At 32.9% G+C, this 27,777-nt stretch overlaps 2 protein-coding genes across 8 annotated transcripts in view; one reads left to right on the top strand and one right to left on the bottom strand.

Annotated features, from left to right (window-relative positions):
- LOC113521064 (uncharacterized) overlaps nucleotides 1–16,121 on the top strand; it is a 79,460-nt gene extending 63,339 nt beyond the window's left edge. For 3 of the 7 annotated variants that reach the window (XM_052894996.1, XM_052894995.1, XM_052894997.1), the window contains 8 exons: nucleotides 224–632; nucleotides 1,139–1,269; nucleotides 2,729–2,937; nucleotides 3,575–3,715; nucleotides 4,940–5,119; nucleotides 7,709–7,909; nucleotides 9,738–9,815; nucleotides 12,386–16,121. In XM_052894996.1, coding sequence (XP_052750956.1) covers nucleotides 224–632; nucleotides 1,139–1,269; nucleotides 2,729–2,937; nucleotides 3,575–3,715; nucleotides 4,940–5,119; nucleotides 7,709–7,909; nucleotides 9,738–9,815; nucleotides 12,386–12,786 — 1,750 coding nt within the window. In that variant the 3' untranslated portion in view covers nucleotides 12,787–16,121. The remainder of the gene's footprint in view (nucleotides 1–223; nucleotides 633–1,138; nucleotides 1,270–2,728; nucleotides 2,938–3,574; nucleotides 3,716–4,939; nucleotides 5,120–7,708; nucleotides 7,910–9,737; nucleotides 9,816–12,385) is intronic. The other 4 variants (XM_052895000.1, XM_052894998.1, XM_052895001.1 and 1 more) reach the window with 4 other exon arrangements.
- Nucleotides 16,122–16,946: 825 nt separating this feature from the next.
- Nucleotides 16,947–27,777, bottom strand: part of LOC113521053 (microtubule-associated serine/threonine-protein kinase 3) — a 94,766-nt gene continuing 83,935 nt past the window's right edge. Inside the window, exons 37-38 of the mRNA XM_052895031.1 lie at nucleotides 27,398–27,586; nucleotides 16,947–26,207 (exon numbers count right to left, since the gene is read on the bottom strand). Coding sequence (XP_052750991.1) covers nucleotides 26,079–26,207; nucleotides 27,398–27,586 — 318 coding nt within the window. The 3' untranslated portion in view covers nucleotides 16,947–26,078. The remainder of the gene's footprint in view (nucleotides 26,208–27,397; nucleotides 27,587–27,777) is intronic.

Raw genomic sequence — 27,777 nt, 5'->3', positions numbered from 1 at the left:
AGTTGAGCGAGTCACGGGGCGCGAGCCCGCACTGTCTGTCGGTCGGCCTGTCTAGTTCCTAGACTCTTCTACGTCTCAACATCCTAACCTCACCATTGCGAGCTTGACAATTATTTGAAGCATGTCTACCTTACTAACCTGGCTCGGCGCGAGCTCTTTCTTTTGCCGCATCATCATCGTAAAGACACTCCAAGCGTCTAAGACTTAAAATGGAATTTTGCAGAAAATCGACGTTCCGTAGCGCGCTATCGGCCCTCATATCCAACGGCGAGGATCGTTCCAAAGATAATAGGAAACGTTACAAAAGCGAGTACAAAAAGAAATTTAGACCGTTCTCTCAGTACGTGTACGAGGCGTCTAAAGGGACATTTACGAAATGCAGGGGGAAAGGGAAGACGAATGAGGAGGCGAGCGAGAGGATGCTGGGGGAGACACAGGGTGGCGCGGGGGAGAGTGTAGGCGCCGGGGCGGGCGGGGTAGCGGCCACGGGGGCGGTGGCGGGGGCGGGAGGGGGCGCGGGGGAGGACGCCACCACGCTGCGCGCAGCCGGCCTGCAACCGCTGGGCCTCTCCCAAGGGGACTCCTGGTACCGCGAGGTGCTGGACCTGCGCAAGCGCGCCGGCGAATACAAGGTCTGCGGTCAATTCAACTCAACTTTAATTAGAATAACTACAAAACTAAAGCTAATAGAACGAGGCAATAATGAATTTTGTCATTAAACTGCAGCCACAAAACTAGCCCTGGGGGAAGCTAAATTTAATTTAATATATATTAAATGGCCAGCCACTGTAATGAGATCTAGGTATGGTGGTGTGAATTAGATGATACAAGTGTATTAAATCACTCTACTTGTGAAACCTGTATCTCATCGCAGTGACTGGAAATGCAAAGTGGCAAATTCGAGAAGTCATACAATTTTTTTAACCCGAGAATGCCTCATTTCTAATATACACTACAGATAAATTCGTAAGTTTGAATTCTCAATTTATTTTCTTACTTATCAAGTCAACAAAACATGTTCAATCTACTTTTAAATTGTTATGCGACCTTATTGTTATCCGGTCTTATTCCTGTAATCTCAGTCGTACACATTCATGATCATGCTTCGTTCATTCTCAAAATTGCCATTATTCGACAGTACCGTGGTTGGGGAACCGAACTGGCTCCAGAACACATCACACAGCTTTACAATAAGCAAATCGAGCTCTGGTACCAGGTGTCCCGTCGGTCCTCGCTGTCTGCCCTATCACTCGCTTCCACCAATCACAAGTAAGTGATGCACTCGGGTATATTAAGACGGTCAACAATCCGGCTCGAAGGACCAGGGAAACAATTTTAATGAAAATTTGATAAAAACTAGTACTTTTCTGATGTTTCCTGATGTTTGGTCCTTCGAGCCGGATCATTGAATCTGCTTTAATGTCATAAAATAGTAGCAATAAAAGGCTGATGCAAAGCAAAGAATGGCTTGTATGGCACAGGAAGCCATTTTATACATGCAAAGTATGTAGCTTAGTTACAATCATCAGCCTCATAGTATTTAAATTTAAAGTGAAACAGTAATTATTTCAGAGATATATATTTTGCTTTATATTCTACACTATAATATAATTTTTAGTGTGTTTTATTTTGTTTATTACGTTTATGCCATAAGATATCTCCTGTTTTACTTATGTCGCAAACATAAGCGAAAATATATAGTACCAATACCTTATTACAAATGTTACTTCAAAGCCTGTATACATGATACCAGAAAATTTAATATTCGAATTTCTTTACCTTACGCATTTACCTTAATTGTCTATTTCAAATTTCTCATTGTGATAGACATATTTAATTCTAGTAAATCAAATTCTATCCTCCACAACACACGAATGATCAATCGAGGAAGGTATAATTAACAATGGACTTCAGGGTTCAGTTAGTGATGTGCAAGTAGCAATCCTGGCTGTCCAGAGCTGAACTACAGAGCCGCGTATCAGCGGTCTAATTGTATTTAATCATTGTAAAGTATCAAATTAAAACGACATAAATATATCTCTTTATTACGTATATATCTCAGTATAGAATGGGTGGAACCCTCTCCCGTGGGTGTCGTAAGAGGCGACTTAGGGAAGGCAAAGGGATGGGCAGTGACGTCACTCTTAAAACATCTCTAAAAGCCTATCTGCGGTTGCCAACCCGCCTGCCAAGCGTGGCAACTACTGGCAAAACTCCCCTTATGGGAAAGGCTTTGCCCTTTTGCCCTTATTTGCATCCAAAAGACTTAAAAACAGTTAAATATTTAGTAAATTCAAAAACTATTGGAAACGAGGGGTCTACCAAGAAATGAAATTCCGAATTTTCGGACTCAATTTCGTGTTTTTGTTCATACCGAAATCGACGCCGTAAATGGAACTTAACATTTCGTTTGTCATAAATCCTACCATAAAAGTCCAAAGGATACTTTAGCATTTTTGATATTTTTAAACGGTATGTATCGTGTAATTTTAACATCAAATTTGTGTTACTTTCGGATCCGAAATTTCGGAAAACATTTCATGGTAGGCTCTCAGATCACACAGAGAAAACTATGAGTGAACGTATTGTTAAAAACAATCCCTTCTATACAATTATTGGATAGAGAACATTTATTAAACAGTTTGACAAAAACCATGATACTTATTTCAAATGAAAAAATAAATAAAATTTTAATTTGTAACTAAGCTTCTTCATATCTCTTCCTCAGAGCTCTACCTCGGGACGAGAAAGATGGGAAGGACTCCAAAAACCATTCGCCCAAGAAGTTTAGGTCTTTCCGCTCGGCGCCCCATCAATCCATCCATGCGAAGATTCAGGAAACGAAAGCGTTGGAGAGATCACCCCATAAGACTTCTCCTCAAAAACAAAGAAAGAAGCTCCAAGGGCATAGCTTTGATGAGGGAGCTTCTCAGGAAGGTAATTAAATCTTTTTTCATTTAGTATCGTATTGATATTGCCAAAAGTTTTAAGATCTCCGTCGAAGGGCCTCTAACGTAGCATACAAGACGGTTTTACAAGCTATTCAAAGCACGAAGCAACCATTTGTAATTATTCTAATATGAATTTGAAAATTTGGAAACGTTTAATTTAATCAAAATGGCACACAAGTCCACAGTCCACCTGATGAAATGCAGCAGCTGTCGCCTATAGACATGAATACCACTAAATATACTATCATGCTTATGATATCCATCCAATGCCCCCATACTCTTTATTTTCAGAGCTTGTTATTTCTGAAAACTAGCTAAAATTTATACATAGTTTTTAAGAGACAGGAACACGATCATTTAGGTAAAAAAATAATCATTTATCATGTCGTATTAATTCCATACATACAATTTCGATCAGGTTACACGAGCCGTGGCCGCAGACTGATGTAGCGATAACGCGCGCCGTTCTCGAGGCAATATCATAAATCATACAAATTTTTTATTTTCTTGCAATTTTTGAGGAAACATTGAATGACACAAACATACCAATTATGTTTTCCAATGAAGCTTCGATCCTCGAATACTACCTTCATCTTAAAGTTATAATACTTTGTGGATTCCAGCGGCGAAGGCCGGCGAGAACGCAGCGTTCCGGTCGCCGCGGCGCCGGCCGCGCTCGGCCGACCCCGCGCCTGCGCCCGCGCACACTCTTAAGCACATTCCGAACGGACACGAGCCGCATCCTAGGCCTATGAAGCCTACCGGTGAGTTGATTTTAGTTTTTATTGTGGCTAAAATCTTTAAAAATTTTGCGCCCAATGTTGGTAATAATGGTTTTGGTTTTTTCTGTAGTAGCTAACAGCAAACTTTGAGATGACATGGGCAATATTTGTACGCCAAATGATGATAAAACATAGCAATCCATCTAATATATGTAAAATGTTTTATACAATAAAATTTATTTATAACTGTAACCATTTTAATGCACATAATAATTAATTAAATAAATAAACAAAGACTCAATATTCTTATTAATAAATTTATTATCTCTTAATGTAATATTGATTGATTGGTCGATTGATTAATTGATTGAACTAATTATTAATTGATTAAAAACTAATTAATATTTAATTCAATGAAATTTAGAATAACTATAAATTTTTTTAATAATTTTAAAATTTTGTATTTTCTAAGATTCCATTTTCAATTTGCAATTTATATTACAATAAAATAAACAGGCTAATTTAATATTTGTATGTTGTTTATATTAAATTAAATAGAAAAAATATAACAGTTTTCAATAAATTAATGTAAATTATATAACTAATTAACGATGATTTACATTAACATGTATTTACATTAATAATCAATTAATTAGTAAATATCATTCTTTTGTTCATGCGTAGTTTTACTTTTTCTCTATCTAAATACTCCTTCTCTATTAGATTAACTGTGGTTTTGTGTCTAATACTACAATATGGTTGTGTTAATTATGTTCCATAGTCCTTCTATGTCCAATAATGTATTAAAATTAGCTAAAGACATTGTTTGCCGTAATCCCGATTGGTGCATGTACCTTCTCCTATGTGGCTTCATTACGAGAATTGGCTCTATTTCCAAGTCATTAGAATTTAATCTAATTTTTTTTGTACAACATTTTTTTATCCTTTTTAATTTATTTACAATTGTTTTTGTTAACATTGCTCTATTTTCTAAATGGAATAATTTTGTTTTCTACGTTATCTTGTATGTTCAAATCTTATTTTTTAATTTCAGACTATCACTTTGCCAAATTTCCTATCAATTTTTAGTTATATATGATTAAATCATGTTTTAAACAAACAAACAAAGAAACAGAGAAACAGGTTTACATTAAGATTCGAACCACTAATTCCTTGGTATTAATTTATTAAAATAAAATCCCTGTTGAACGTTTAGAGCCATGTCTCGCCAGCCAAAATTGTTTAGTAGCAAAATTTTTTCGGTAGGTTTGCCGTTGATTAGAGCGACTAGTAGTAGAGTTAGGTCGACGTCTCGGGGCGGGCGGTCGCCGTCGGCGCCGAGCAAAACAGGGGCAGCGGGGCCGGGGGCAGGTGCTAACGGGGCCACGGGAACCCCCGGCAGGGGGCGGCGGAGTCGGAGCGTCTCAAAAGTGGGAATTAAATTGGGTGCGTACTGATACAGGTGACAGTTGCGTCGACGCTCTGTGTTCTTTTGTCCAAAATAAAAGCTTTATTTATGTTTTTTAATCTGTGACGCTTCGATTTTTGAATTCGGACGCGTTGCTTCCAAATTCTTTTTCGTTTCGAATTGAGCTTTCGTTGTGTTCTTGTGTGCTTATTTTTGTGATTTCAATTGGATGTCGTGTTCCGGTCAGTGCGTCTACGCAACGTAGAGTCACGTGATGCGCATTGGCACCAACCAGGCAAGGGAATGGCTTCGACACTCACTCCGTGTGGTTGTTTTTGTCTCGTGTCCGATCACAATGCACTCGACCACCGTAGTTGTGAATCTCAGAAATAAATTCGTAATTTTTTAACATATTGAAATAACTTTGGGGTGACCTCTTACATTAATTATTGAGATCGTATTAAGCAAATAAATTATATTATTAGTCAAATTACAAAATAGTAATAAAACTATATGCATCCCCAAGTGATGTCTCTGTCTTATTAAGTACAATTGTAAAAGACAATAAAGCATTTAAGAACTTTCACAATAAAGGTATGAGCATGTTTACACAAAATGGGTACTCTGAGTTTTAAGGACGCCTACTGTTCGCCCCGAAACATATAATAATTAAATTATGGTAAACAGTAATAAAAATATACTAAATAAATAAATATTAAATTACTATTAATTAAATAGAATTTTATATTACGAAAATATAATATGAAAAAGGATTTTTATGACTCATAATTAAACCCTACGTACGTACACTTAGGTAGGTAAATATTACTATTCCAGATGTAACACCTTCACAAAACCATGCACTAGATTATTAAAGACGAGTTTTTCCTTGTCTTTAAATATGTAATATGTTTAAATGTTAGATTTAGTTATTAGTCAAGATGTATAAACCTACAAAATCACATTTTAATTAGTTATTTTTACTTAATTAAAACATAAGATGTCCAACAATAATTTAATGTTTAATGAAGCAACTATAAAATGTGATTTTATAGAAAGCTTGTTTAGACTGGTGATCCTGTTATAAATTTTCATACTTGTATAGTTTAGTGTAGAAATTTAACTATACAATTATGAAAATACCCATAATTTAATTATTTAAATATTCATAAGTTACAAAAATCACAATATTTATTCCTAAAATAATATTGCTATAATATAAAAAAGCGTAATTTAAATATTATTTACCACAATTGACTTGTTTGTATGGTACTTAATAATATTTTCACACATACAAACTCTTTTCTTTTTTATATCATATAATTGAGTAATAAAAAATATGAAGCATTGCAAATTAGAAATAAGTTTTTTTAATTAGTTAATAGGATCCGAATCTAATTCAGCTTCATAAAATTTGTAAGTGTTATGAATTAGTTTAGATAATATTTTATGTTGCATGCTATTTATTATGTTCTTAGTTTTCATTCTGATTCAAAGAATATGTTTATTAACATTTTAGGGTTTTTTTTTTTGTAGCATGAATTTAGATTTTACCTAAAAATCTTTATGATCCTTATTAAAATAATGTTAATTACTTCAATAATTTCAATTCAATTTATTTGCAACAATACTACATATAATGTTATAAATATTATAAAATTATAAATATTAAGTATAAAATATATAAATTTCACCTATGGAAAATATGAAACTTTGAATTGTGTTAATTAATTATCGATTATGTATTGAATTATTAGAAAAAAATATTTAAAAGAAATACCAGTAATGCAAATAAATTATATCTTTCTATCTATCTAGTAACAGTAATATAGAATTTGGGCTTTTTTTTATTGAAATGATGTATCAGGTAGATATGTGATTGTCATCATCATTTCAGCCGTCAACTGTCCACTGCTGGACATAGGCGTCCCCAATAGACCGCCATAAGGAACGGTCCTGAACCTGGTCTATGTATAATGCATCATTAAAAATTAGATATTAGTGATTTATATGATGTTCTTATAAGTAAATAGGTAATATCTACATAATCTGATAATATATGTATAAATGTTTTAGAAATATAAATTGTCTATAATATATTTTTGTTTTATAATAAAATCCACAATACTGTTGCGATATTTCTAAAAAACTCACGAAAATTATGTGTAGTATAAAATATCCCCACATCATATTCAATAGACTCTAGTAATCATACTGAGATTATGTGGCATTACCGTAATTACTTACTTTTAAATACTTTTTGATAATGTAGGTATAATAATGTCAATAAAATTTTGTAAACTATTAGAAACCTGATCAACATCATAGTAGTCTCTAGCGTACAAGACGATATATAGCGTATAAGAGTAGCAATTTATGAAGAATATTATATTTTCTATAATATTCACGATATAATTTCGTATCTACAAGAAACAATTCTTACTTTACACCAAGTGGTAACTGTGCAGTAATTTAAAAAGTCACTATCACTAAGATATCTGCATATTTAAATTTTATGGTCCTATAAAATATAGTACAATAGTCGCATCTTTTTTAATAATCGTGTAAAGTTATTTTGAATAACAAATTAAGTCTAATCTATCACCGAATCTTTCGCCGGTTTACAGACGACGAGATCCCGTCGCACCGCAGCGCTTCGGTCGCTAAGGACCACTTCTTCGACGACTCACCGGTGGTGAAATCACCACCGGAGCCGACCCGAGTCAAGTCGCCGGAGCAAATGAACATGCGCTCCCCGGATCCCGTGAACTGGACAGTGCCCCTGGACACGGGGAAGACATTCACCGTAACTCAGAACGTTAAAAGCGGTGAGTGCCGGCTACTTGGCAGGCTCAGCGGCAAATGTAGTTAAATTAGATTTTAGGTAGTTACGAAGTGAAACTGGTTTTGAGAAATTGATTACATTAAATGAACATCACCAGTTAATTTAATGTAATTAACTTCTTTAATGCATTTATAATATTTACATTATAGAGCCTTTCTCCCATCGAGTTTCACAGGATCAATAGAACTGCAAATTAATTAAATTCCATTATTTTTATTAAATTAATTAATAATGCTTTTCCTTTTCCTAAATACACCTTTATAGTTATTACTTTTAGAAAGGGTAAGACCCTATCGATCGAGATGAACGATCATGTGCCAAATGAACTTACAATTTCGAGCGATTTTTTAAAATAAATTTTATTGTATTTTCAATTGACTTCAAAAATGAAATTCTCGAATCTTCTATTTCTTTTGCGTATGTCACACAATATCATTTCTGCATCATTTTTAATTACATAATCTATTGCAAATGATATGGTAGATCACATTCCAACTTTGTCTTCATCAAAATCGTTAGCGTTTTATGAGGAACAAAATTTTAATTGTTGTGAAATAAATTATTTACACACTAAGCTAGATAAGTAGAGATTTTATAAAATTAAATACTTTAGTCATATTAACGTATTTAAGATGTTAAACATCAATACATTATAATATAGAAATAAATTTAGATATTATTAGAATAAAAAAAATATATATAGACCAAAGGTGCAAGGTGCAAAGTTAAAAATAATAAAAAAAAAATCAGTTTCACTTCACTATTGATTCTGTACAAAAGAGCATCTTTTTCACGAACACGGTTTTGGTTTAACATTTAAATGGAGGGAATGATTATAAATGTTAATAATGAATTATAATTAATTAATTTTATTATTGTTATATCAGAAGTATTTTTATCCGCAATGAAAAGCACAAAGATAATAATCCATACAGCCTAACATAATGATATAATATTAAATATAACAAATTTTCTCTTTTTAATATTTTTCCGGTATATAATTGGAAAATTATATACGTGTTTTATATGTTTTTTAAATGAAAATAAGAAATAATTGTTATTTTAATTTCTTAAATTTCGTATTTATATTTATTTATAGTTCTTAAGTTATTTCAATAAGCTTTATAATCGTTTCGAATTGATAATGCATTGTATATATATATACTGCACAATGCACATACTTAAAGCTGTCCAATTCTAATATTCATACTCAGTGTACTATACTTACTCTTCTGTTACTACATAACACGATATTTACAAACTCAAAGTACATAATTTGCACATAAATATAGAAGAAGATGCTCTTTGATATCAGTAAGAAGCTTATCATTATAAGTATACTTGTCAATAGTAGGTAAGCGTTAGGAATAATTTATTAATTTCATATTTAATATAAATTTCAAAGCTAATAAAAGCCATCACACTGTCATTACACAACAACTTAGTAACAATTATCTCATTATTCATGATTGTAACTAGCAACCCTACACTAGTATGACCAAGTAGTAGCTTGCAACACTGACACACAATCGAACACAAGATCATGCATAAATAAATTATATTAAAGAAATGTACACTCATTAAAATAATTCATTCATATCATCACATCACATCACATCACGTTTTTTTGAAATTGGAATCATGTCAGTAATTTTATTTGAACGTTGCTCTATGTCCACGGACTTTTCGGCTGTATAGAGATAACATCTTTGCCAATTTTTTTTTCATATCTGTCAAAATCCGTGGACATAGAACGTCAAGTTCACAGCGTCACGTCATCCAAGCATACAACTCGCTCACCATTATTTCAGATGAGAGCGTTAAGCGCCCTAGCTCTGAGTTTAAGGGTGGCTCCATAGCCGAAGAGGGTGCCACCGTGAAGCCGGCAGGTACGACGAACTCCGTCACCGCCTAGACCATCGGCCATACACACGTTTTAATGAGTGTGACAGACAGTCATGCGACAGTGACCTCTACAGACTGATAGTCGGCACCTTAGATCATATACCTCAAGACGGAGGTGGAGAGTCGAAAAACGGACAAAAAATATGGTCAGCATTGAATCAATTTAATCGAAATCAAAGTTCAATGCCCTTTGGCTGACGCATATTTTTTAAACAAAACAAAACGCGCCATTTTTCAGTGTTGCAAGTAATTATTTAAAAATTTCCCAAACCGAACCGAATTTTTAAATTTTTTCAATATAAATTGAGAACTTTTTTCTCATGTAATGAAAATGTATATACTATGTACATATTGTATACAAATATACATACATATATGGAACGAGGAATACATATCTCGAGTTTATCCTGAGATATCGGTAAAAGTAATGTTAAAGAGAAGCATTCTTATAAATTGTATTACTCTGTCTGCCCCGATCTTTTAATATGAAAACAATTTATTTTTGTTCTTATTTTCAACCTTATCATACAAAACACATTTCTCCTGTTTACTTAGTAATAAACTACACATTAAGCGTTCATATTCAGACGCTCTATCTAAAGGTGTATGATTTAAGACCGATACTTGGAGGTCACTGCCACATAAGCACGACACACCATCGACACCAGAAAATATATAATCTGTTTTATATTATATCTATTGAATAGTTCATGATTAAATTGTGTTAATCCAATAATTGAGATGCTTTTATTTATTTTGACCGTACTCCGCTGAGGCGTCTAACACGTATGTATTCACTTGTCTGTGTGTGTCTGTTTCCATGTATGCGTACACTGTCACTGTATGGCACTTAAATACTCTTATTGTTTCTCCATCTCATGAATTTCACTTCTGCATGCTGCCTGTCCTCTTCTATTCTTCGAGAAGATGCTGTTTTTCTTTTTTTGTTTAGAATTGTATATAAGCGCTTGGTAGTACTTTAAATTGGGGGTTTAACACGTGTTAATTTATAGGACCGACTAAGAAGACAGGCACAGACTACCAAGAATTACACACAGTCAAGTGCTTTATATTTAAAATAATGAAAGAAGAAATGTATTTGGTACCTAGCAACAATCACTGTCAGTAGGTACTTTATATTAAATTAAAGGTGAAGTATTCAGAAAAATAGATAAATAGCCTTAACATATTACAAAGCGCCATCTAGTGGCAATAAACAAGTTAATCAAAGCATGTGTTATGGGTATAATGTGTCTTAACTTATTCAATGGTGTCGTAACGATGCTAGTTTAGACTATAATATGGGTACTATTACTACTTAGCCTTGAATATTTGGATACGCACCGCTCTTTACCAGTGTGGGAAATTAAAAAAGACATCCTATATAATTCAGTCAAATATATAACTTTCTATTAAAATCTTTTAGTTTATAATTATTTTAATATTATTCTAACGTCATACAAATTTCAAAGACAAAACAATTCAGGTAATCTTTTAAACAATTTAATGGCATCTTTTCGATAAACAAAAACTGGTAATATTCAAGCTAAATTTCATATTATCTGATATACCATACCATAAGCTAAATTAACCACAGATTAAATTTCTAGTTTGCATGAAACCATTGGATAGTAATAAAGTGTTACCCTATCATATTGAAAACCTCAATCAGAATCGATTTATTAATTCTTCTATAATCCTAGCTTGGTCGTCTTAAAAGATCTCTTGAATTATACAATTTGAAACTTTACTATTAACTAGCTAAGCATGACAATTTTGATAAATCTAGAATGTAGGTAGCTGAAATTGAAAATGGTTATTCTTCTTAGTGGATGGTTATTAAAACTTAATAACAATATAAGTAGAGATATTAAAATATAAGAGGAAAAGTAAGTACTAGAATCTATAAAAAAAAATCTGTATTATCTGTTAAGACTACCAATGACTGTTAAACGAAACTCAGGGTGATCGTCTAAAGTCGCTCTTTAATGCAAACATGCTATAGTTATGTTATCTAGTTTGATAGATTTATATAGCAAATTTTGCCATGTTTTATAATCAAATCATAATATTTCAATACCTCTGGTATATCGTATGGTTAATATTTTAGTGTAATTTTTGTCTCTTTAAATTATCATCCAGAAATATTTATAATGATTCTATTTTTACTGAAATTGACAGTCATTGCCAGTATTCTGATAATCACCCTCTTAAACAAATTCCCTTTTACACAAATAGGTACCTAGTGAACTAAAGCTTATTGGTGTCAATGTCTTCTAAATAGAAGATAAAACTGTATTTATGTGCTTTATCAATGTTTAATGGGAGTTTCAAATGTACATAATAACTGCCGACAGGCGTAAAATATAAGGGAAACCCTTACATATTTACACCGCATAAACCTTAGTCGTTAATTGAATACTTAAGTAAAATAGCAATATTTTTTTAAGGCTGGGGAAATTGTTTCAACTGTTGATATCTACAGAAAACATTTGAAACTCCCATAACACTCGAAAACTGTACGTAAAACTAAAAATCAATAATACTGTTACAGAAATCGCTCCGATACATCATCAGCAAATGTCACCGATACGCTCGCTGAAAAAGAGTGAATCGCCGACGAGCTCTAGCAAGCGCACCGATAAGACCCCAACCACGCCGACCAGCTTGACGCCCATCGACGAAACTAAAGCGTTAGAAATGAACACTATCAATGGAATCAACGGGATTAACAGCAATCAGTTGACCCCGGAAACTCCCACCCAGGATCCAATAAAAGAGAAGGAAGTGATCAAAAAGTCGACTGAAGCCACACAGGTGGCGCCAGGAGTGGTGGACACAACTGTTGTCAATGAAACGCCCGCCACCGGTGGACTGACAGCCGCCGAGGTGCTAGACAGAGCTCGCACGAGGTTCGATAAGTTCTGGGGCAAAAAAGAAGAAGACAACGTCTAGTTGTCTTGATATTAGTTAGTGCTTTCGCCGTAAACTGTGACAATGGCGATGATAGAGTGGTGCACATGACCAAGACCGGTGGCGCTAGATTATTACTAGAAAATAACCCATAATAAACGAATCCTGCAACTAGATAAAACTGCAAAAAGGTTATGGTTACCTAGCGCCATCTGTGTTAAACATTACTCGAATATTACTAATGATGAATATTCTTTAAGAATATTTATACAAATACAGTATTAAATAATCAAACTGCTCGCATTTAAAACCAATATGTCACAATTTAAGGCGTAAAACACTAAACAGTAAAAAGTAGAAAAATTACGACGCAGTGTTAAAAACTGAGAAAATTATGAAAAAAAGCTTCGCTTTATAACGACGACTGTAATATGTATTTATTATTTTAATAAATAATTTATTATATCACTATCTATTTAATAGGAGTGTGGTGGCTTGTGATAGTAGTTCGGTCATTGGTAAATGACGATTAAGAAAAGTAATTCGCTCGTTCATAATATTCATAAGTACGAAAGCTTTGATCTCGAATGTTTTGGATCCCAAAAGTATGATTGTAATATTTTGAAAATGTTAGCGTATCGTCTTATTTCTATTAATATTTTTAACTTATTTACCCAATAATTATAATTCTATATACTCAATTGTAATAATTTATTATTTATATTATTTCAATGTACCTAAGTGCTGCCTACTATTTACTTTTAATAATATAAAATTTATGAGCTTTTCATGCATTTTTCAAGTATAAAACTAGAAGTGTGTAATTTGCTACAATTTAATATGGTAATAGATTATTTCCTGGTATTTTGTGCATTCACCGCGACATTAAATGACATCTTCGTAATGTTGCCAGTTAATAACGCGCTGGAGACACTGGGGTCAATTCTGAAGCGCTATTCTCTATCTCTAAAATATTTTTTCAATATGTCATTATAGCAAAGTTATTGCTCTAAAAAACGGCATGAGCTAAATTTGCAATGGAATTTGTCAGAATTACTTTATATATTATTTTTTAGTAGCCCATACTTTCGCATAACTGTGAAATTAAAATTTTAGGTTTAGAAATAAATTAAGGAAATGGCACCTCAGAAACCTGACTCCACTATACCAAAATAATATGTTAATAGATTTGAATGAAGTCACTAAGGTTAAATACATGAAAAAAAAAACTTAAGATTCATACTAAATATTGAAGAACTAAAAATTCATATACAGAGCAATTTGTGAGATACTCTTAATAATTGAAATATATTTTATTTGCTTAGTAAATATATATAAAAGCAACAAGGGCAAAAGTATACACAAAACAACTAAGCCGTCCAATGTAGTATTTTTTGGCAAATCTTACAAATTATTTGGCTATTGGAAATATATTCACAAAGCATAATATTCCGAACGCACTTCCAATTTTGGCATTACAGATTTCTTCCCGCGTCAAGAAACTATATTTAAAAATAGAATATACGTATTATTGCCGCCAATACTTTAATTTTTTTTTTATTTCTTTCTTAATATAATCGATAGGAATCTCAATGAGTAACTACATGTGTAGCAGCTAGCTTTAAATTAAACATGGAATTATCTCGCAAGTCTTGCCGTTTGTGTCTATCTGAGACAGAATTTAACGTAAGTTTATTTGGCAATTACTCTAGAAAATCTAATATAATAAACAAAATCGCCGTCTGCCTTAAACTGGTTATAGACGAAACTGATTTTCTAAATACGATATGTTATAAATGCGCTGATAATATTGAACGATATTACGATTATCTAACGTTCATAAGGAAATGCCAGTCGCAACTCGGCAACGAGAAGTTCGAGGCACGATCGAGAAAAGCCGAAAATCTATCACCGAATCCAATGAACAGGCGTCATATCACGTCGTATGTAAGAGAGCAGATATACGATGCAGATTATACGTTTTCGTTTCTCGAGATGCCTAACAACGAAGAGAAAAAGGAATGTAAGACTTCTAGCCCGTTTTTCTCCTATTTCTCACCCCCAAACTGTTTAGTAAAGCAATCAGGCGGCGAATCCGCTTGGAAAACGCCTCAGACGGCCCTCAACGACGTAAAACCTGATCGAAACGATAGCAAATTTAAAAGGCATAAAGAACGAGGCCGGCATCACTCCAGAGACTTGTTCGACTCACAATCTCAGGATATAGAAGATGCTGAGGCGAGATCGCTCGACTGGAGATTGACTCCAGACGATAATCTAATGAAGAGAGTCAGGGAGAAGTGCTTTGGAAGGTCCGATTTCTAGTTACTTTTTAATAAATAAACACTGATTATTGTTACATACCTATTTAAGTGATAATTTATAACGTTGTTACGTTTTATTGTAAGATTAATTTATGCAAAGTTCCAAAATGTCGAATGTTACACGTATTTATTATTGAATGTTCGCGTAACTTCTACGGAATTCTGTAGGAACAGGGTACTTATAGAAATTAATTTAATGAACAATTTCGAAATAGGCGATGTCTTACTGAATTTAGATGCCTTTGTTTGTGCATTTAGCTCAATGGAGTAGGTGTTGGACTGATTTATTAACGATGTGCTAGGTATTGCAGTGAATACTGTGAATTAAAATAATCTCTATGTCCATTATAAACAACTAATACAGTAAATTCAAGTCCATAATGTTCGTTTATCTCGTATAGTCTATATGCATCCTTATATCAAACTGTGATTTTGTATTATTTAAAATCTGTAAAACATGAATTGTATATTTTGGTCTAGTAACGAGCCTGTTCTAAATACATACAATGTATTACTTATGTGAGAATGATTTGGTAGGAAAATGTAAGTAATTAATACTTATTTAAAAAGGCCTTTCCGCAGATATGGATTGAAATAGATAGATGCCGTAACTGTAACTTTACGAATTAATTTATGATCCAAATAGAGCTTACATATTTCTGAACGTGCATTGTGGAAAAGCTTGCCATCAGTAAATATCTTTTGTAACATCGAGACAAGCGAGCAATTTTACAACTATTTTATTTATTTATTTTTATGGCATCTATCTTTATAATCTGTGGACTTTTCATTATGATATTATAAAATAAAGCAAAGGCCTTGTTAGTTTTTGTTACCACGATATGTTTCTCATTAATGAGTTCCTATTTGTTTTTTGCGCACAAAACTGATGTTTCCATGTACGTAACGAACCCTGCCTGATGATAATTTAGAAATAGATCCTCCATTACTGGTAATTACGAAAATATTAGCTTTGCTACGGGTTTATAATAGCGTGTGTTAATTTTCAGTTGTTATATCAAAATGGACACCTCAATAAAATTTTGAAAAATCTATCGTGTTATTATTTATCTTCTAATGGACTAGAAGAGAGTATTAAACCAATGTTTTTGTCAAATATAATAAAAATAAATTGTAAACGGTCATTAACATCACAGAATTAACTATAACGCTCATGGTATCTCTCTTGCGTTACAATTCCCGAAGTCGTCTCCCGGCGTAAAATGGGTCATCCCTCATCACCCCTTTCCTATGGATGTCGTAAAAAGCGATTAAGGGAACTTACTCGTTGAGGGATGGGCAGCAGTCTCTCTTAAAACATTGCCAAAGCCCAACTACGGTTGGCAATTCGTCTGCCAATCGTGGCAACTACTAGCACATTGTGATGAATTCACCTGGAATCAAGCAAGATGGTTTCCAACGACCTGTCAAAGTAAAATATATTACTTGCAGTTGGAATATTAGACCCATTACTAATAATCCCCCTCTTCCACCCTTCAGAACTAAGTAGCTGTGGAGATAATTTTGTAATGTTTGTTTCATACAGGATATAGATTTTTTTACAACACAGGGGGCAAACGAGTACGTGGCTCACCTGATGGTAAATGACTACCGCCGCCCATAATCACGCACAACACCAGCGGCATTGCAGGTGTGCTGCCGGCATTTTAAAATGGAATATGCTCTTTTCTTGAAGGTTATATTGTCGTATCGGTTCGGAAATACTGCTGCTGGAAGTTGATTCCAAAAAGTGGTTGTGCGTGGGAGAAAATGCTTTGAAAAACGCACGGTGGAGGACCGCCACACGTCTTTAGATTCAAATAAAACTGGGTATAGCTAAAATCTCGAAAGGTAATAAAAAATAAAACAAAATATAAGAACGGTTAATTCATGACTTTATTTCGTATTCATATCGATCCATACACATATTTCTAAATAGAGAAAATAATTCCCTCGCTCGCTATTGACACCATATTTATAAATCACATTTAACATTTTAAACGCTAGATAATTTAAAAATTTATATCTGCAGTAATATGGCGGGCTACAGAATAAACGACATGGCTCGTAAGGGCCACCGTAGACGAACGACTTCTACTCGGTTTTAGCGGGAAAACGCAACTTGGGAGTTGTCATAATGTAAATAAAAGGTATTATATATTTTTAATATCACTCCCAATTTCAACTCCCTTTAATGCTTGTTTACTCCAGCTATATGCTGGAAACTAAAAGAGAATCTTGCAAATCGAATTACATACGAGTACATAGAGATACACTAAAAAAAAATATTTTACACACAGTCGACACTCGTGTTCGCTTTGTACCTAAAAAAATAAATTTAATAATGACCCCAAAAACAATACTTTCAATAAATTAATTCGTTATTAGCATTAATGATAAACTAATTCGTAAATAGGAAGATTCCGAATTATCGAATAACAATCACAGTTTATTAAATTATTCGTCGATTTATTTCTGTGTGCAACACGAAATCTCCCTAAAATTATATTATAGGGCATGTATAGCGTTTACCCTGTATTACCATGCACAAAAAATAACAAGAATTAAATCTACTCGTTCATAAACAGACGAATGAGTATTGCTTGAATAGAAAACGGATTTTTTTTAATAAAAAAAAATTGTTTTACAAGCATTTCGTACAACTGTATTTTGTGTTATATAAAATTACTACTACAACATTGTATGATCATAATTAGGTACATATATTACAAGAAAAACATGTTATAGTTGCAAAAATACATTTCCTACGACTGTATTTTTAAGAAGAGGAATAAAATTTTTATTCCTTATTTATTTAAATTTCGAACTAACCATTCTAAATTTTCGCGGGTTGTTTGACATTTCATATTCATACTTGACACTAATAACGGAACGCTCTAATAATTATAAAATATATGAAACCGTACAAATAGTGTCAGTTTACACTGTGACTGACTCCAAATTCGAGATAAATCATTACTGACCCACTACTGCCACCGTGTAAACTAATTTCAAGTCAGCGCAGCATTGTCTTGTCAGCACTGACTCAATTATTTCCGTTAAATATTTTTAAAGTTAACCGCTGTCTCTATGTAAACAATACATGTAAGTTAGTTACAGTTAGAGGCAATTTTTTAATTAATTAAAATCAATTATTCATAACGGTCAAATGAAAAAGATACAAAAATATATTGGAAACTATTTTAATGTATATATGCTAACAGGATTCTGTAAATTCTTATGTACTTTGCAACTTTACATCGAAATCATTAACGTCACAATACCTGCAATCTATTTTTCTACAAATCATTGAATCATTCTAGCATATTTTTTCCGTCATATAAAAATAATACAGGTATAGAAAACAGTAATACAAATACAAAACCTTTTACTTTATGCACTGTTAATTTATTTATTTATTTCGACAAAAAAAAATATGCTAATGTTTAACAAATTGAAAAAATAAAACAGAGTATGCATACATTGGTGTCGATTTTAAGAAGTCATTTCTCTAATTCTATTAATATTTTAATAGATTTAAACAGATTTATTAATATTTTAATTTGATTTGATTATTTTAATTTTATAGACGCAAATTTAGAAAAAAAAAGTTTAAAAAACTATAAACTAGTGATAAATTTATCTTGACTCGTAATGAATTTTTAAATGTAAGAAATTAAAAAAATTAAAATAGGTTCAGAGAAATGACATCTCAGAATAGGGATGTGATGTATAATTTACATGGTTACATTGACAGACTTCGTGTAAAAAATGGCGCATTTGGACATATAATTTGATTATTAATAGTGCATTTAAAAAAAACCACTTATTCATTCTTGCTACAAGCAAAAATAGACAAGTAATTTAATTAAAATAACTATTAAAAAAAATAACGAAAAAACTATTTTCATTTTATAATTTTATTGTGGAATGTTTCTAATATTGATTGGATTGAAATATAAAATAAGCCGCCATTTTCTTCCATTTATATTTACGCACTTAGTACAATTATATTATAATAATGATTATCAAAATTACTGTGTGAACAAGTAAGATGTATATAAAAAAAATAATGTTAATTTCGTATTGAGATCGATGTTAAAATAATTGGGAAAATATCTTTTTCTCAAACATGCTTGGAAATGTGAGCATTATTTTGACAATCTTCTTAGACATAAATCTAAATTGCCGTGTTGGCCAGATACATGCGGGCAGCGGCCGGCAAAAGTTGTATGAAAATCCATATCTGTTGTGTTTTGCGGCCAGATAAATTAATATGTAAACTCATATCTGTCCTGTAATTTAAAAATGGAATGACCTTTTACTTCGAAACATGGCTACCAAGGAGGTAACTAATAAAAGATTTAATTTAAATTTCGAACTGGCTTGCAAATAGAAAGCTATTTATTGAAAAAAAAAACAAAGGAACATTATGGCGAGTGAAAAATTATTATTGTTCGTCATTGAACTTAAAAAGTAAAATTGTGTTTTTGATTTCCGCGCATTGTTTGAGAAAAGTACTATACAAGCCTTGGCCACAACTGGGCATTGATGGACTCACGTATGTGTGCCTCGACTACGCCTCGGCCCACATTTGCACGTTTGTCCATCAATGCCTCAGTTGCTGGCCGCTGCAGTAATGTACTATTTAACTCTAAATTTAATTGTATTACAAAACAATAGTCAAACAATAAAATTTAAAAATAATATGAAAGAGTAATCAAGAACAATTAATAAATGGTTGATGAATAATTAATATTTTTAAAAATAATATGTCAAAAATAAAGAAATTAATATCGATCTAAAAATGTGGAGTCGATGGAAAAAAAAACCAGTCTATGCAACTTAGAATGGCAAACAAGCTGACGGCCCACCTCATGGAAAGTGGTGGCAGTTAGCAGTTCCTATAGACATGAAACAGCACCGTGGACTTAATACGCCCGTATTCTCAAATTTATTTAATAACACTTTCATTCATTCATTCGTTGGTTCTTACATTCACCAATTGTTGATAAAGAATTTGTGTAAAAATAGAAAAAATTAAAATTGTCTGTACAATTCTGACCGCGCACTATTTCTGTGATTTCCGTATATTTCGCAGTCTGAATTTCAAAATAGATAATTTGTATAAATAAATAACGGTTTATACTAAAATGTGTTTTATTTATTCATAAGACATTTTTAAAAAGAAATCAATTCGTATTGAAGCCTCCTCAACTAATCATACTTATCCCTTTCAGAGCCAAGATTTTTTTTCTTTCAGATTAAATATATTTTCGTGTTTTGGAGCCAGGCCACCTTGCCGGCACGCACGAGACTACTGCACCTAACCGCTAAAATGATTTCTTATTGGCCGGTTTAGAATCTCACTATCATGTTATTTCAGCTTCGTGCGTAAAAATGAATTGCGCGCGGTTTTAGAATTTTTTAAAGTTACAACTCACGCCCGTATCGTTCCGGTCTGAAAGGGATATTTCTACGTATAGTTTGTCTACGTAAACATGGCACGCCTCTTTTTACTTTTTACTTCAATATGTTTACACACATTATACTTTACTTTAATATACTATATATAGATAACATAACTATATACAGACGGAGTGTTCTGTTTGTGTTTATAAAGAAACATCTCCAGTAGCAATGCGGCTAGAGAAGTTTATCATATTCCTTGATCGAAACCTTATATTTTTACTCATATATTTTTAATTCTTTAAATTTTTGAAGGGACCTGCCATGTTATCATAGACAATCTGTAGTGGTAGTAAAATTATTGGGCATATCATATAAATCTACATGAAATACCTAGATATAACGTTGTTAGGATCTACAGATATGAATGTCACTAGTTACTAGATAGAGAACACTATTTTTAGTGATACAATGTAAAAGTGATGATATTTTTTAATGCATATGTTAAATTCAATTTTCATATCATAATATCTCTTTAAAAATATATTAATATTAAATGAATATTCGATTTTTTCATATAAAATAAGACAAATTCAAGAGCGCAATAATTTAATTTAGAAATTAAATAAAAGACCTTTTTTTTTTCATTTTAACGAGTTATGATCATAGAGGAGGCTCAGTATGCTATGGCACGGGCAATATCTGACTGAACTAATGACAAAAAAAAAAATAACCGAACATAATAATTTCAAGATTCTAAACAGAAAGTCTATCGACTGTAATTTAACGGTTTGATATAATTGTTATACTTTTATAATTGATCTAAACATTCGGTGATTCTATAATTTTTATATACAATCTAAGAATGCGATCATTTGGCGGGAATTTATTATGTTTATATATTTTATCTGTGGATCTACTATCGTTTGGCGCGAAATTTTTATTCGCAAATGTTTTATCTATGGATTTACTAACATTTGGCGCGAAATTGTTAGTCTTATCTATGGATAACACTTATAGGCGCAAATTTGTTATTCTGAAGGGAATAAAAGTTTAACAGCATGTCAGATGATAATAGGAGATGAAAGAGTGGAGTAAGTGAGTGAGTTTCTATATTTGGGTTCATTGTTTACGACGGATGGCAGGTGTGAGGAAGATATTGAGAGTGAAAGCGGGAAACAGTGTTAACGGTGCACTGCTCTCGATTATGGCAAGCAAATATGCAATGTATCGAGCAAAACTCGTCTTGCCATAACTCAAAGAGTACTGACACCAACACTCATCGAAGCGAATCGTGTGTATGGCAGAAGAACCATGAAAATAAGATAAATGTTGTAAAGATGAGAGCTCTGAGAAGTGTGTGATAAAAAAAAAACGTGATTAGAGAGAAGTGTGGACTGAAAGACGATGTAGTGTCAAAGATCGGAAAGGAAAAGTTTGGACATTGGTTTGGACATTTGGAGAGGATGGATGAAAGAAGAATTACGAAAGAGATTTATCGAGAATGAATGGAGATGTCAGTAGGGGCCGCCCCAGACAGACATATGTCGACCAAATGATGATGATGATGATGATGATGATGATGATGATGATGAGCGTTTATGAAACGACTGATGAATGTGGAGGAACCGAAAAAGTTTTGTAAGAATCGAAGTGTTTAGCGTTCCAATGTTTCTGCCTACCCTAATGGGAGACAGGCGTGAGTGACATATATGTATGTTATCTATGAACACTGTTACCGGCCACATGTTTAGACTCGATTAATTGCACGCTCACACAATTCAATGGTAGTTGTACCAATTCGCTCACTTTTACATCATTTATTAATTCACAAACATTTGAAATATTTATAATTGAACATCATTCAATTTTGATCCTTACCACTATGGAGTAGGACACTTGTGCTCACCCGCCCTTATAGGTATCTGGGCACATAACGTGTTGAAAACCTATTTTTATTAAAACAATTTTTCATCTTCTTCAAAATAATAAACAAATGAAATCTTATATGAATGTAATTAAAAATTATGATATATCAATTCACTCCTTATATATACAAATTAGTAAGTCTGTTCGATTTACATAAACTAGATTGATTAGGTTAATATTAAATAGTGAAATAAAAAAATGCATGAAACGAAACGTTTATGTAAACCTGTATGAAAAGAAAAACAAAGTGACGACACGTAAAAAATACAGTCATTAAAAAAAGAACAAATTTAAAAAAAACATAACAATTAGGAAAGCTTGGAGACTAATTAAAATACTAACATAGCATTAAAACGCTAGGAAGTTATAATAATATATCACAATAAGTCACTAAGAGCTATATGTTCGTTTAAAAAAAAAAACCTCTAAAGTATTACTTAATGCTGCAATTGGGCTTACGGCGTGCCGCGATTGACAGGTTGCCAGCTGACAAAATATCCTTTTAGTTTAGTTGTGATGTTGAACTGCCAAAGACCTTATCCTAAGAACGCTATTTTAAATTAAGAATGTTATATTTGAACTTTAAATAAAATACACTAATTGCAAATATAAATAGTTAAAAAAAATTTAATTAAAAAAAAATTAAAATCTCGTCTTTGAATAAAGAATATTCACAACATTTCTAAGACAGAATCAAAAGTCAATTCTTTTATACAACAATTGTTATTACTTATATAATACTATTATGCACTTGTGATGTGTTGTTTGCTTAGAATTGCATATTCCCTAATTTTATTTGGCCTCTATTAAAATATTAATTAAATTAATGCTAACCTTTTAATATATCTAAAGATGCATGTAACTAAATTCAATATTAATTTAGCCAATTTCTGCGTAATGGCGTATTACGTAGCCGCCACTCGCCGTAATCCAGATCACAGCTCAAAACTAACATTAAAATGAGATTAATAATAACGTTAAAAGATTCCATTAATAATTACAACTTGAATACGCGTACCGCAATAATTTCCTGTTTTTTTTTTTTTAACTTAAAAAAATACTTAGTTTTAACGCCTCAACATTGTAATACTGGGAAGCTAGACCGAAACTAAATTCATTCCAGAGGACCACTAACGTAAATAAACAAACGTTCGAGACTTATATTTTGAGTATCACTTTGGCCGCCATTTTGTTATCGTTCGCCCCAGTGAATCTAAAATGGCCGCCTTCTAAAATTAAACGACTGTTAACAATTAATCTAGTTGACAGTTTATTATGGTAATTTGCATGATGGACCGCTTTTTGGAGTTAATTTAGCGACGTATATATTGCAATTTAACAAATCGGCAATTAGATTACCGACATACTGACAACCATTAATTATATAAATGATAAAGAAGTATAATTCGTTTTAAAATTCTATACAAATAGCAATATGGACATTTTAAACCGTTTGATAGTTTACAATGGGCTTTACACGATTGGGAATAACAGTTCGTCTGTTCATCACAATACTAAAGCTATACACAGTCTAAGGAAGCTTATAGCGACATTTTTTTTTTGTTAATTTTTACAATTAGGTATACATCCATAGTGGAGTGTGTAGGAGATTGCAAAGGATTAAGAAAATATAATTTTGATTTACATTTATCCAGCTTTAAAGTACAATATGTAACGTATTTTTAAAATTAGGGTATGATGAGGCTGACATATCTTTATAGGATAAAAGCCTCTAAATAAAAAAGATAAAAAAAGGTACAATAAATAGTAGAGTTTTAAGAAAATAAGGGATAATAGTGATAGCGAGAGACATAACATTCAACAACATAGCTCCATAGATTTGGCCCCTTTCGATAATTAGTTATAGTATTTTAAATCTAGAATACAGATGTCAAGATTTCACACAAACTCGCATTTTTTTTTCATAATTATTATCCTGTTTAAAATTACACGAAAATTACCAACTAAACTTTAAAGAAACCCCATACAATGGTTGTTGATGGAAAAACCTGAATGCTAATTCTACCATTTTTATTTTTAATACAAAACAAATACCATTTCATTACAACTCGATTGTGATTTTAATAATATTTGTTATGTATCAATTGAACAAGCAATTATATATTTAAAAATGTTCCTGAATTAACAGACAGACAGTATCAGAATATTTTATTGATACTGCAGTATTTCTAAATTAGAATTAGGGTTTCGTTATATCGTAAATTGTATCAACATTTTAAAGAATTCAATTAATCAAGTTTATTTTTAAATTAAACAATTTGGATGGATTGATATTATTATGCTTAAATTATAAAAAAAAATATTAATTTTCAAATAAATATTATGTACAGACTGCGTTATAATTTTATTATCGATAAAAGGTTATTATAAAAATCAATAATAGAAAATAAAAAGAGTACATCTCAATTACATTCTCACGTAAATTATTCTCGTACCGAAATAGTTGTTCGAGCAAATAATTCGAACCTATTACAATATCTTACACGCTCCACCATGTTTAAAAACACGACACCAAACACCAATATGCATTGAAACCAGCCCCTTAACCTACCAATTCAAAGAACACGTAAAAGATGGATAGATCAAAATATATCTTATTTATTTCATCTCACTATAATTGTATCCTTCTCTCTTTTACTCTAAATGAACACGCTCCAAACATTGACCGAGCAAGTGAACGTACACAATTTATTAGATAGACCTTAATTCAAAATAAAAATTTGCATTCTAACGAGTACAAATGACCTTAACAACTTACCCCTCAGACTATAGTTAGACCTTGTAAATTGGTAACGAATTTTGTTCACCCTCAAAAGGTTTAATCACATTTCATTATCAATCATATTGACATTACAAAAAAATACATTGAAATAGATCCTTCAATTATAACTGTGTGGAAACAAAGTTAGAATTTTTATTATGCTGGTGCCACACACGCATCGAGTTTCATGAAACAAATCGTGCCGATGTTTCGTGTTTTATTTACTAAAAGTTATCGTTCTAACATAGGCCCTTCCAGTATCAGATAATCAATAATTTTAAACAAATTATCGTATGTATTTAGAACGATTGTTTATTTTTTTTTTTTCATTTTTTACGTTCTTATTTTATCATACTTCATGTGTATCAATCATGTAATTAGTACAGGATCATGAATCATATAGAATGATGCTACTCTGACCTTATAGAACGATACTTGTCGCGCTAAAACACTGACACGTTGCCAATTAAAAATTATCTATACACACTTAAATTATCGCGACGACAGTTAAATTTTAGTTACATATACGTGTATCGTGTCGTTTCACGAATCTTCGTCACGATAGACGACGGTGTGACGCCAGCATTACAATTATCGTATCACACAGATATATATGAAATAGACTAACTAAATACAATTTCAAATGTTAAAAGTAGAAAGAATAACTACATCTTCCATATACACTAATCGATATCCAGCGCTCCTTGGTCTATTTACCGCTACTGATAATTTAAAAATACAACATTTCATCTGATACCTCACACACAACGAAGCACAAAAAAATATCAGAAACGCACAAATCGCGAGATACATCTGTATAAACATTTTATTACATTCTCTTCGAGTCACATTTTATTTTAAAATTGTTCAAAACAACTCACGAGTTGAGTTTACTTCTCCCCGGACGAGGAGCTGGAGGCACGCCCCCTGCCCTTCTTCGTTCTTCTTTCGTCTTCATGTTTCTCGCACTTCTCTGTTGGTTCGTGCTTGGGCTGTGATTGGCTTGGCTGATTCGTATTCTATAATTAGACATTATAAATGTTGATATTAATTTTATAATGCAACTTAGAATGACAAATAAACTGACGGCCCACCTGATGGAAAGTGGTAACCGGCACCTATAGACATAAGCAACACCATAGACATAACAAAGTATATTGCCCTGTCCATGATACCCCCCATGCGTTGTCATTCCTGAGGACTAAGGTGTTATTCCTTTGTACTCAGTAAATTCACTGTCATATCCCACCCTTCAAATCAAAACACAGCCATGCAAACACAACTGCTTCACGGTAGAAACACTATCAAAATTTATTGATCGCAAACTTAAGGGCTGTGTATACCATTTTTGAAACAAGTACGCTCTGTCCTAGTGTCCTAGTGTGTCTGCCAAGGCTATACAACTTTAGATGGAGCATTGAGATTCAGAAAGCAGTCCATAACACGAACAGCTAAATTGTTGATTGACACATTGTTTTTTCATGAAAACTCACCATTTCTTAATTTTAACTTCAAAAAATAAACTTAAAAACCCTACACCATGACACTAGGTTAGTGAAGAGATAACAAAGTATAGATACAGGCATATGTATTTATTTTAAACTTTATTGATGATCAAAATGTGGTACTAAAAAACCTCATATTTATTTAAACTTTAATGCACGGTAAAATTCTATGCACATTTGGCGAACTTATCATATTTCATATTTTGAGAAATATAAAGTGCCCCATGGACATTACAGAATATACTATTGCTGCTCATGGTACCCCTCATGCATTGTCATTTCTGAGGACTATGGTGTATTTTTTTTAATGGGTGGAAATGGAATAGTAACCCCGTCTGCGCTGTCGGTATACGCTGACGGGGCACCAGTGAAGGGTGATAAGTGAAAATGAAAAAAAGAAGGTCAGTTATGACTGCATCCATCGTGATGACTGCATCTGGAATTCAGTACGATGCTTTCCAGAGGAACCACAGGGAGGTCGACCTGACAAGGTGTATTGTTAGCAATAGGTCGATTAGACCCCATTACTAACAATCCCCTCTCCCCCGGACTATGATGTTATGCTATTGTACCCTGTAATTTCACTGCCATATTCCGCCCTTCAAACCAAAACACATCCACGCAAGCAAAGCTGTTTCAGGGCAGAAACACGAGTAGAACAGAGTTCCCCCCCCCCATCCAAACGATGGTCTTCTGATACGTACCTTCTTCTTGGCCTTGTCGTGCTTCTTGCCGGGGCGATGATCGTCGTCGTCACGGTCGCGACCCTTGCGGCCCATCACGCCCAGCAGCTTGCTCACCATGCTGTTCTTGCTGCGGCCCTCGCACTCCGCTACCGTCCCCGCCCCCGTCGCCGCCGCCGACGTCCCCGCCGCCCCCGATTCGGGAGACTGCTTGTAATATAAAATAAATATAAAATAATACATAGCGTACACACTGGAATACTTTTTAACCCCCCTCTAAGGGGGTTTTGCCAATAGGTTACCATGCTTGGAAGGCGGATTGGCAACCGAGGTTAGGCTTGGAGATGTTTTAAGAGGGACGCTGCTACCTATCCCTCGCTCTCCTTAGTCGGCTCTTATGA

Source organism: Galleria mellonella, unplaced genomic scaffold (genome assembly GCF_026898425.1).
Source record: "Galleria mellonella isolate WM207_F2 unplaced genomic scaffold, CSIRO_AGI_GalMel_v1 utg261, whole genome shotgun sequence".
NCBI classification, from domain to species: domain Eukaryota; kingdom Metazoa; phylum Arthropoda; class Insecta; order Lepidoptera; family Pyralidae; genus Galleria; species Galleria mellonella.
Note: the sequence above shows the minus strand (reverse complement) of the source record. Positions and strands in the feature narration are given on the sequence as shown.